General features: G+C 45.9%; 1 protein-coding gene across 11 annotated transcripts in view; it reads right to left on the bottom strand.

Moving 5' to 3' along the window:
* Positions 1-208: 208 nt before the first annotated feature.
* The window catches only part of PTPRT (protein tyrosine phosphatase receptor type T), a 431252-nt gene continuing 418943 nt past the window's right edge, over positions 209-12517 (bottom strand). For all 11 annotated transcript variants that reach the window (XM_048321536.1, XM_048321540.1, XM_048321542.1 and 8 more), the window contains 4 exons: positions 10182-10307; positions 8699-8862; positions 7711-7846; positions 209-7014 (listed from right to left, as the gene is read on the bottom strand). In XM_048321536.1, the coding sequence (XP_048177493.1) occupies positions 6961-7014; positions 7711-7846; positions 8699-8862; positions 10182-10307 (480 nt within the window). In that variant the 3' untranslated portion in view covers positions 209-6960. The remainder of the gene's footprint in view (positions 7015-7710; positions 7847-8698; positions 8863-10181; positions 10308-12517) is intronic.

Below are 12517 nucleotides of genomic sequence, written 5' to 3'. Positions count from 1 at the left end.
CACAAAATCTGCAGCTAGGCTGAAGTGCCTGCTGAATTCTCTTTGCTGCTCTTCATCTCCTGAATGACAACCATGATGCAAAGCCCATCACTGTGACAAGATGCTGGTCTTATTTTTTGTCATGCAATCACCTCATCATTTCCAGCAGTGCTGCTCACAATGCCCTGTCTCCTCTTAAGTGCAAAGAAAAGGCACAAGTACAAGAGTCTCTTAGTAAAACATTAATCTCAGATCACAGATTTATTTTATGGATTTGCAACACAGCCCATATTACAAACATTGTCTGGGAACATTTACAAGAATAAATAAGATGGACTCGCAGTTGTAAAAAAAAGATTACACTTCACTGTAATGTACAGTCAAAAAATATATCTGATATTCATTGACTTGACATTATTTACCTTCCTTCTTTTAAGCTAGAAAGAAAAGACACTGAATGCACAGTGTTGAGAGTTTTGTATTTATATTTTTTTCCTTTTTTTTTCATACGTGCTTTATCTATCAAACATCCAAACTGTACAAGTGGGTTTCACCAGTAATCCATAAAGGCCGGGGGGAGGAGATGGGGCGACATCGCAACAGCAGAGACTCGCTCTCATGCAGCACTCCTCCCTGCCCAAAAACACATCCAGGGAGCTGGAATGGGAGACTGCTCATCCAGAGGCAGCCACAGCATCGCTGTGTGAAGTGGTGACAAGTCTGGCAAGAAGTGATGCTGGCACATTTTAATTCCAACAGGGTCGGCGCGGGAAGGGAGGAGATTAAATCAGTGTGGGAGTGAATTTTGTCGCTGTGGTTAGTTGGGATGGGTTAAAGGAGGTGTTAAGGATGCAGCTCAAACTTTTGGCATAGAAGTACAGTGTTTAAATGCTGGCAATGCAAGAAAGGGCTAGAGGGGCAATGAGGGGGTGATTCCAGTTCTGCTCCAGGTACATGGAAGCCCAGCACATGAAGTTTGGTTTGACTGCCAGCAATGTGAAAAACTGAGCAGTGTTTGTCCTGGGGAGACTTAAGAGTACCTAAATTCATGAAAGCTTGTAAAGTGCTGGCCCCACTTCCTCTTCCATCCCCCAAAACACACTCCTTCCCACTATTTCACACCACAAAGATTTCCTGGAGGTCCTCACTGAAAGATGATGTGCTCACACATCTCCACAGTGCAGGACACTTCAGGTGTCTCACAGGGTGTCCCAAAGAGCAGCATTTCAGGGTAAGAGATATCCACTGAAACAGTCCTCCTGTGACAACTGCCTCCACTAAAGGAACCACTACACTCTTGGGTACCCACACATGAAATACCAGGACTGGTCCCTAAGGGACATCAACAACGTGTCTTCATCCTGTACCTCCAGAGTGGCACGGACTGACTCTTGTTTATCCTGCTCAGAAACAGCTCATTGAACTGAATTCCAAGAAAAAACATTTTAGTTTGTTCTTTTTCCTTTTCATTCTGTTTTGGTTTTTTTTCTACCCTGCCAGGAAACACTATGGGAACACCAGCACCTGGCATTCAGTCTGCTGCATTAGCTTGTCTTTTAAGGCTCAGGTTGAAAACAGAATAGTGGTGGAAAATCTGCTGCATGAACTGGGATGAGGATGGAAAGACTAATTTAGATCTCTCATGCTTTTACAAACTGGAAAAGCTGCCAGGTTTTCACATTCTGCTAGTCCAACATTAAATTGTAGGATATTCTGAGCGTAGTTTATTTTTTTTCACAAGGGAAACTTTTAAAATATTTTAACACAGCAAATATTATAGAGTAGAGGTCACTGGAGGTCAGCAAGTTTTTGTCTCCTTTTTTTTTTCTTTCAATCACACTCTGTACCACCAGGATTTTGTCTTGGTATGTTAAAATGTATGATTCTGCTTGACAGTTTGAGCAAATTGTACATTCTTCAAGTATGCATATGAGGGAGATGATTGATACCTTTTCCAAGTCAATGAACAGATAATACATGATGGATTTTCCTAGTGGTCCTTGCCAAAACGGCAGAAATTGGGCTTTGCTCGCTACGCTGTTGGCTCACCCTCGAGGAAAAAGAGCTGTAGGTATTTTTGGGAACAGGGAAAGAAAGAGCACTTGCATTGAAATTGTCTATTATGTATGTATGGCTATAGAAGACTGCAATCTAAACAAACAGCAGCACAGGAGGGTTAACAGAATCCTCATGACTCACATCTGTCTCTCTGACTAAGCTGGCTCCTCCTGCTCCTCTGCCTGGGCAGGGCAGCTGCAGTGCTTTGTTCTGCCCTCACACAGCAGGAATATGGAATTTTTGACCCAGTGGCAGTGGTTATGCTAAATAAATGCTGCCACCCTTGCCACATGGCCCCCTTTATTTCCCTAAAAAAAATGGGGTTGTCTGTCTTTTGTACATTTAAGACAAATTAAAGATTCTCAAATGAAAATGCAGCAGTTTCACACCAAGGTCTTGAGATGCCCCTTGCACTGGCTGGGGAGATCACAAAAATTAACTGTGCTGCCAAAGTCATGGAGTGGATTGTTCACATTTATTACAGGACAGTGAAGTTTCCCAAGGGGAACTTTTCCACTGCATTGCACATCCATGCCAGGACTGTGCACTGCCCTGTGACGTCACTAAAAATTCTGCAAGTGGGACAGATAGAAGCACCTCATATTTGAAGATTCCTCTCTCAAGCAAATCTTCTTTTATCTTTGTCCCTAAGGATTTATTCCCTCTGTCACACTCCGAGTGCTCCATCTCCGCAGCACGGAATGTGACGTTACCTGTTTTTTATGATCTTGGCAGGAACTCAGAAGAGTAAGAGAAAGATGAGAGCAGCTGCGCAAGAATGAGAGAGAGCGCAAGGTGCAAATTTCCTACCTGTTTCAGGATCCATTTCATCTGCCTTCTCCTCCAATGTTTGGTTTCTCCCAAAGGAGATTTCTTCTCCTTTCCTTCTCTTCCAGATGGAAACTGCTTTAACTGCCTCCTGAACCACCTGCTGCAGGAGCCTCTCTCCTTCCTCTGACTCTACAGCACACCAAGAGCAGTGACCAGCAATCCCTGGCTTGAGATTCCCAAGGGAAATCCCACAAACTACTGCTAAAGGGCCTCTGGAAAGTAAATGGAAACACCAGTCTAGCATCCACAGGCTTAAGTCTACTGCTGTGGGGTCTATGTGGCCACTGGACTCTTTTTTCCCCAAGGAGTTTACAGCTCTGGAATAAAAGGTTAGAAATTACTGATAACCAGTGGAATTCATTGCTGCAGTTACATCCCTTAATAATTTAAGATGTTGGTTACCCTCTATATGAGACAGTGACCCCGAACCACCTATTTCTAGTTCCTTGTATTTCAGACCAAACTTCACACCAACTCTGTGCTATCACAAACATTGCCCCCTCACCCCTGAAGGATGTCTCCATGGGAAGAAGTTCATCTTCACTATGTCCATCCAAATATTGCCAGTATTTTTTTTCCAGCCTAAAATTCAACCACTGAGGAATTCACCTTTTTTTACTGCACATTATCACTTTCCATCCATTGCAGGGGATGCTTAGGCTGAAAAGCTCACACTGACTATTAATCCTTCCAGGAGAAAACCTCCTTTATCTCATCCCATAATTTCTTTCTTTCACTGTGAAAACAAACCCATCGCCCATAATCTTGCTTCAAACACATTACTTACTTCACTAGGGGCTATTCTCTAGGGTTTAAACAACCTCAAGGTAATAAAGTGATTTAAAGTCAGCTTTTCCACACAATTCCCCTCATCATTAATTCACACTTGGCATATATGCACAGTGCAGGGAGGAACAGCATGAAGATCCCTGAGCCAACGCAGACTGGAGCTGGGTCAGTCCCCCAAAAGCACCGTAACTGCAGGAATTTGTAACAGTTTGGCAACACAATCTGCAGTGTCTGCTGAGCATCTTTCCACATGGGTTGTAGGCTGGACATTAGGAGGTTCAGACACACGGCTGAGTGGCCACATAATAAGCTGTGACTAACAGTTGGGCTGTGGTAACCAACATTTCCATTGAGCTCCTATAAAATGTAAAATTTAGCTTCAGTATCTTTCCCTGCAGTTTGTGCCAACATCACTTGGCATTTGCAGAGGGCTGAGCACACAGTGAGTTGCTGTGGGCCAGCTGATGCAGGTACCTGATCCTTTAGTAGCACTTTTCATACCATAAAACACATTCAAACCTACCTCCAGACCCTCAACAGCTGCACTGCCAGTGCTGTTCTGCTCTGCTCATCCCACACCTCCTTCCCTTCACACACACACCCCTCCTGTGGGCTTGACTCTGGCATTTCAACCCACTTTCTTTTAAGTTAAGCCTAAATTACCTCCTACACTTCACACCTCAGTGACGCTGGCATCTCTTTACCTCTCTGTTCCCTTATCCCAGCTGTCACCCTCAGTGCTGGCTTCACTCCCTGAAGCCATGAGGGAGACCTGTCACTGTGCTACTTTCCATGTGAAATTAACAGACTGCTAAATACTAATTAATATTTCCATAGTATCCACAGGGAGTGGTTCCCTCTGGCTTTCTGGAGTGAGCAGACTCAAAACCACTTTGCTGATTTGTAGCTTCTTCATACCGGGGCACTTGTTGAAAAACCCCATCCTGAGATTAGAATTCCCTCTTCCCTCTTCTTTGCTAATAGCTCCCAGCTCCTGACCTACACTATTCCATCCAGCCACCTGTAATCATAACACCAATACCATACCTTTCCTCTCATTTTTATCTCAGTTTTACTTTGCCTTCTATTTATGTTTTTTTTCCTGCTGAATTGTGTTCTTTAGTTGCAAAAAGAGAAAAACCCAATTCAGACCAGTAGCCTGAGATGCCAGACACCCACCTACAGCCCCAACTGGAACTAAAGATGATTTCATGACTTTCTGGCAGGCAACAGAAAGGACCAACCAGGAACAGTGCAGAGGCTCCTGTGAGAAGGTGGTTCATGATCAGTTAAGGCCTTCATGATATTAAAGCCAAGAATCCAAAGCTCCTTAGAAAAATCCCAGGTGGTTCAGCATCCTGTGAGCTCCCTCCTTTGCTTATCAAGAGGGGCATTAATGAAACTCCAAGCATCCTTCCCTAAGCTGGTGCAGGTCCTGGTGGATGACCACTGGTTGGGCACTGCTGTGTCTGAGTCGAGAGCTGCTTTTGCCAGATTTCATTTCCATCCCTCCTGGTCAAGGCGAGGGATTGCAGAAAGGATGACCATGGAACAGAGGTGCCTTTTGAACTCACAGACAGAATTAGCAAAGCATTTTGAACATCTGGCATGCTCTGTGCCTGGCATGGGCAAGACAGAGCTCACAGCAGCCTCTGAGTATTTACCTGAGGGTGGAAAACTACAGGGTGGTAAGAAAATTGGAGTTTCCTTAAACTCTTAACTTCAGTCTATCTTTCAGAAAGTCTGAATTTGAAGAAACACACATGCCAGAATCTAATTTACACACAGAGCAACCTCATATCCCTCACCCTCAAGATAAATAAATGGCTAAATTGAAATACTAATTATTGTAAGGTCTTGTTCATTCATTTTTTTTTTTTTCTCCAAGATTACCCCGCAGACCTTAGTGATTAACTACTTCAACATACTTTTTCAGAAAAGCAATTTCTTAGCTGCTAAGACATCAGAATGAGGTCCAGAGCCATGGCAAAACACATCTGGTGTTTGTTTCAGAGAAGGAGACTTGCACAGGCAATTTGCAGAATAAAACAAAAGCCGTTTTGCTTAAGAAGCGAAGTTGCTGTGCTGGGCTAACACTTCTCTTTACAGGTGTCAGATTAGTTCCTGTGTATGTACATCACCTTTCCTACAGCTCCGATGGGTTACAATTTTGAAGCTAGTAGGGCCTGGAAATAGTGAGGAAATCTTGCCCAAACCCAATTTTAAGAACCTTCAGACTTTAAACTCTTGAGCAGGAGCTTTCTTTGTTGTCTGTTTGCACAGTGCCTAGTTCAGCAGGGTCCTGGCATGACTAGGGGTCCTAAGTTCTACAGCAATACAAATAATAAATAAAAAAGAGTCATAGATAGTATATGAGCAATAATACCTACTTCATACCCTGTTTGTCAGACACACTGCACCCCAGCAAATACTTGGAAAATGCGGTAACGAAGTTACCGAGGTTGCAAGACAAATGCAATTGGTTTGATGCAAATATTTAACCTTCAGGTTCTAGTGGCTGGGAAAGTCCTCAGTGGCTTCACCAGCAGCAAAAGGACACAGACCAGAGGGATGGAACTGGGTCATGCACAGCCCTGGAAGTCGAGCAGAAACTGGGAGGAAACATTTGTGTGGAGGCAGTGAATCCATGAACAGCTTCTCATCTCCACCATCTATTTTCATGCTTAAAGGGACTACACATGGGAAGAGAACCCCAGCTTTTTCTTTTCTTTTTTTTCTTTTTTGTTTTTGTGTCTGTGTTGGCCTTTTCATTTGGAAAAACAAATAAAAGGAAACAGATAAGGTAGACAAATCGTAATGAAACATTTCATGTATCCCCTATGGCTATCTCATTTTTCCCAAATGACTGCTGCATGAAATTAAAAAATTAAAAGGCTGGGATTTGAGAACAAAATTATAAATTAAAAAGGAGACATTTAAAAGAGAATTTCCTAAGGGTTTCATTCCTTCCCCACTCTGCAGCAAGCAGAGCGAAAATACAATCCAAAAGAGGAGAGAAGTCAGAGGGGATTAGAAAGTCCAGTCTTTCAGCCTGTCTCCCATTTTGCTAATTTTTACAGTAGGTTATTTAAGAAGCAGTAGATGTTCTGATAGAAAGCAGGCAGCAGCACACACAGGCATCGCCTCCGCTTCCAGGGAGGCCTCTGCAGCCTCAGTCTCTTGCTCCAGGAAGGAGTTGTTTTCCTTCCCACACTTGTTACTGCCTTCCAGTGCGGGACAGGGGAGAAGCATCCGCCAGAGTTTGGGGTCTGGCACGTCGTGGGGTCCCCTCCCTTGGCTGGGCTAAAAGGAACTCAAGTATTCCAGTGCAACCTCGTATACAAATTTATACTGTTCCTGAAAGAGAGAACACAAAGGAATGGCATCAGGATATGGGTAAATTCCTCAGAGCCCTGTTCTACAAGCAAAAACACCTCCTCCCTCTCTCTTATACCCTTTGGCAGGAGCAGGCAAACGCTGATTGTGTTCCTGTGTGATCCTGAGCAAGCATTGCTGGGAGATGGTGCCGTCAATGGAAGAGAAAAGCACTCAAAGAGACAGCCTCAGTCTGGACTATTCATTATTTGCCTCCAGCCCTCAGTGCACGTGTTGCTTCTGAGGCACGGACTCAGTGTGATCGATGGAGATGACTGAATTCAGGACACTTTAATCTCCTGAGCTGCAGGGAGCCAGGCCTGGGGGCTGGACTGTTCTACCTTCCTGGTTTCAAGGCACGTCACAGAACCCAGCACTGGGCTGGACAGGAGGACAAATCCCACTCTTCCCACAGCCATGGTGACAGCTCTGTGGGGTTTGACCTGAGGCAGCTGGGCATGGGACAGTGTGCCCATCACTCTACCAGGGCATCCCCTCTGCTCAAAAAGAGAAGCAGGAGGATTCACTGAACATGCTAAAACAGGACCAGTTTTAACTCTGATGCCTTCATGTTCTGATTCATTTTGATTCATCCTGAACTAAGCCATGACATTTTCTTACCTATCCTGAAGTGCCTTGCACACAGTGGGTGGGGGAATGAGCAGAAAAAAGCCTCACCAGTGACTCCACCATGTTGGATTTGTTATTCCGTAGCGTTTTCACTATGTGGAACACGTCGATGATATTTTGCTGCTGGATCATTTCACACACGCTGCAGATGGCACAGAAGGTGCCGCTGCGTCCCCCGCCGTTCCTGGGAGCAGGAGAAAAGAGGTGAGGGTGGAGCTGGTGAGGCTGAGGGAAGGAGAGCCCACAGCTCACACCCCATGGACACTGGGGAAGGTCTTTAATGTAATGACTGGTCATGGATATTCAAGGATTTGTGTGCCTAAAGGGGCTCTGAGAGGCCTGGGGAGTGACTTGGAACAAGGGCATGGAGTGACAGGACAAGGGGCAGTGGCTTCCCACTGCCAGAGGGCAGGGTTAGTTGAATATTGGGAAGGAATTCCTCCCTTTGAAGCTGGGGAGGCCCTGGCACAGGGTGCCCAGAGAACCTGTGGCTGCCCCTGGACCCCTAGAAGTGTCCAAGGCCAGGGTGGACAGGGCTTGGAGCAACCTGGACAGTGGCAGGTGTCCACTAGGACTGAGTGGTGCTTGGGCTCCCTTCCAACCCAAACCATTCTGTGAGTTTGTGAAAGTGGAGACCTGTAGACCAGGAGGCAGGGATGGAAGGGCTAAGGGACTCCTGGAGCGGTGGACAGGGAATCTCAAGGACTGCAGTGCTGCAAATCCCTGCTCTGGGCTCACAGCAGTTCTGTGCTCAGAGCTGGGCACGTGGCAGAGCTGCTTCAGCTCTCTCTGGGCTCCAGTCACAGGACCCACAATGTAGCAGAGCTTTTGGAGCTATTTCTCACTGCGATCAGTAAAATCCCTGGGCCAGGATACTATAATGCAGTACAATATTCAACTTGCAGTGTATGATAAATGTACTTTAACTGCATTTTCTCCAGCTGAAGCCTGGCAAGCCACCAGATTTCCAGATCCACAACCAGCTGTCTTCACACGGCACCGCGTGAGGCTGCAGACATTTTCCAGCCCTACTTACAGGCAGTGGACCACAGTGCGCCCGTCTCTGCCGTCGTACTGCTCCTGCCACTTCTCCAGCCTCCTGACCACCTTCAGCAGGGAGCGTTTGGAGGGAGGGGTGTCCCTGTAAGCCGGCCAGCCGATGTACTGCAGGTGCTGCACGATGCGATACCCGTCCTGCGGCTGGAACACAGAGCCTGCTCAGGGTGCTGGACGGGGCAGGGGCACAGGGACGGGGCAGAGCTGGGGCACTGGTGACACAGCATCCTCCCCTCTGCATCTGCACTGTTAGCATTGTCCACTCTGGGTACCTGACACAGTGCAGAAACAAGGGCTGATCCCTAGCCTGGATAACGATTATTACAGAGCCAGGCAGACACAAGAACATGGGACCCCTGTTTGGTTTCCAGAATAAAGTTTCATCAAAATGCACAAACAGATCAAATATCTCTTTCCTGGTTGCCTGTTCTGTGCCCTAAGAAGTAAAGGTGACCCTCAAAAATTCTCTGGGGACTGTGGAGGGAAAGGACCCTCATAAATTTGCTGGCAGTGGCCGTGGTGTTGGACACGGATGAGTGCAGAGAGCTATGAGTGCACAGCACCCACCCTGCCAGCCCTGCATCCACAGGCCAGCTCCATCTGAGAGTCACAGAGCCTTGGTCTGACCAGCTTTATGATCCCCAGGCTCTCACTGGGACACAGGAATGTGCCTAATATCCAACCAATTTATCAATTTCTGTGACTGGACCACAAGGTTCCCTCTGCAGTGCCACAATGGAACTGCTGCCCAGGCTCTGACCATGCGGAGACTGATGTGTTAAACTGCAAGGAGATACAATTTGTGGAGCCTGCTTCCATTTCTGATTAGAAAAAATGAAAGAGGAACAACAAAGAAAACCTAATCAATCTGGGAAACAACTAATGAGAGAAAAATCCTCTGCTGAAGCCCTTTCCTGCAGCCCTGAAGTCGGATTGCCAAGGCTCAGTGTGCAGATAAACTTTGTTTCTATCATTTCAGCTGTCCTGGGGCTGAGGGACACAGACAAAGAGTTGCTTACAGAAATGGCAGTTGCTTATTTATAGGGAAAGCAGTGGCAATTGGGAATCCCAGTCTAGCCAGTAAACATTGCATCTGTCTTCAGAGATGCTGCCTGGTAGCTGACAGATGGAGAGCTGCTGACACCATCCCAGTTTATTTCCTGCAATACTGATGGCTTTGTATTGGCTACAAAGTGATGAATTGTTCTCAGATACACACAGAAAAATGCTCACCATTTAAATACAGATTTTCAGCTCATATCATCCACTTGCTGCCTTCAGCCAAGAGTCCTTTAGCAATGCAGGCTGATTAAATGTTAATTAAAGGAAGTAGCTGCAGTGGAATTTCGTTCCTAGGTGAGGGATTCTGCATCTCTAAACCACAAGTCTTGGCTCTGCCTCTTCCTCAAGTCAAAATGTGTTTTTGAGAAAAACCAGGAAATGTGGTATCTCTCCTCTCTTACCCTGGCCATGTTGCAAATCCGGAATATCCGGTTGATGATATCTTCATCAATGTCTGCGGAAACAAACTCCACTTGGATTGGGCCGTAACAACAGGACGTCTTCTCAGGCCAGTACTGCATGCAGAGCTAGGAAATAAACAAAACCAAACAGAAATCTTAATTATGAACATACTCAATCATTCCATTTGGATTTATAACCAGCTCAAAATCCATCACCAATCTTGTATAATGTGGCTTTGTTCAGAGAAGATCTCATTCTAGCTCAGTAAAACATTTTATATCCTGAGTATGAAGAAAAAAAGAAATATATTTTAGGGCCTGGACTTTTCTTGCTCTTTATCTTTGCATGAACACAATTTGGAACGGATTGAATTCTGGGTCTAGAGGTGCAGAGAAGGTGGCTGACAAATGAAGCTTCTGTAAAGGTAGAGATTGAAAAGGAACATTAGAAGATTAGTGTCTGTAGATAACTTTAATAGGAACCATAAAGATTTGGTAAAAATGAGGAAACAGTCCAGGCACCAAGAAAATTAATCTTAATTCAAACAAACTGGAATTTCTTTTTTTCTGCAAGATGAACTTTTTATCTTTCTGGCTCTACCAAGTGAGCAGGGGAAGGAGATTGAGTTTCTGGTTTCAGGGTGAACCACAACTGCATCTCTGAAGTTTGTGAAGCAGGCTGGAAGTCTTTTTCTTGTGCTGATATCATTGAGTTGAAAGGACAAAAAACATCCTATGCACACAAATTACAATCTAAGGATTTTAAATCCATCTGGAAATAGATCATGGTGCAAAAATATTTTGCATGAGATCTCATTAGCAGTTTCTGCTAAGATTGTATTTCTTTGTGGGTTTTTTTCCTTCCTATTTTCAAGTGTAATTTTGTACAAGTTTTGAAACCCCCAGATGCTCATTTGAACTTGATCTCAAGCTTTTCAAGTTCAATCACTGCCAGCAACAATGTCGAGTGTGCATGCAACTGCATTAATTCTGCACTCCTGTTCTTCCTTTGATCACATAGGATTGAAATTGGGTGGGATATTCACACAATCTTATGCATCTTTGCCCCTGTTGGTTTTTCAAGATTAAGCAAGCCAGCCACGACCACACAAGCAAGTCCTTTGAAGGGATTCTTTACTCTTCATTCAGACTTTCAAGCTGCCTAGTGATCTCCTCTCAAAGCATCTGTCCCACAGGCAGGGAGATGTGAGCCGAGCAGGAGCTTTAGCAAACAACCTCAAGGTGCACTGGAAAGCAGAAAAAGATTAAACCTTCCCTTAGCATGGGAACTTTGCTTCTCCCAGAGCAGGTGTGTGGATGGCCACCTCTCCAAACACACAGGTGTACACACTGCTGAAAACTGGCTGCTGTGTGCTCTGACCTCCACGTGGGTTTATCTGCACCTTTTCCCTGTGCTCAGGGCACAGCCTGGGATCAGGCACTGCTCAACAGGCAGGTGATGACAACATTGTCATGCAGGGACAGGGCGGGCACGGTGCCAAGTCCCCCTCCAGAAAATGCATCTCTACAATGGATCTGATGATCTGCTGGAGGGCAGGAAGGATCTGCAGAGGGATCTGGATTGATGGGCTGAGGCCACTGGCCTGAGGCTCAATCACACAGTGGTTGTGTGAAGGGCAACAGAGCTGGGGGAGGGGCTGGAGCCCCAGGAGCGGCTGAGGGAGCTGGAAAGGGGCTCAGCCTGGAGCAAAGGAGGCTCAGGGGAGACCTTGTGGCTCTGCACAACTCCCTGACAGGAGGAGGCAGCCGGGGGGGGGTCGGGCTCTGCTCCCAGGGAACAGGGACAGGAGGAGAGGGAACGGCCTCAGGCTGTGCCAGGGGAGGCTTAGACTGGATACTGGGAAAATTTCTCCACTGAAAGGGTGGTCAGGCATTGGAACAGCTGCCCAGGGCAGTGGTGGAGCCACCATCCCTGGAAGGATTTAAAAGACATGTAGATGTGGCGCTTGGAGACATGGGTTAGTGGTGAATTTGGCAGTGCTGAGATAACTCCATCGAGGTTGGACTCAATGATCTTAGAGGTCTTTTCCACACCAAATGATTCTATGATATCAAGCTGCCACACCTGGTCCTGGTAGCTCATACAATACAAACTTTAAAATCCTCCTTAACTTCCAGTGCCACCTGGGTGTTCTGGCATTGGCTGCACTCTCGAGGGAGGGGACACTGTGCTACAGAAACTGTCAAAGTGACTTCATGCACTGCCAAATCCCCTTTCCTGTGCCTACAGACCACATCATAACAGCAAACTTTGCTAGGAAAAGAAATAAGCTTTGTGTAGAAAGACAGTCAGAAGAATAACACTGGCTGAGACT

This window comes from Corvus hawaiiensis, chromosome 17 (assembly GCF_020740725.1).
Source record: "Corvus hawaiiensis isolate bCorHaw1 chromosome 17, bCorHaw1.pri.cur, whole genome shotgun sequence".
In the NCBI taxonomy this organism is placed as follows: domain Eukaryota; kingdom Metazoa; phylum Chordata; class Aves; order Passeriformes; family Corvidae; genus Corvus; species Corvus hawaiiensis.
This window is presented reverse-complemented; position numbering and strand designations above follow the sequence as displayed.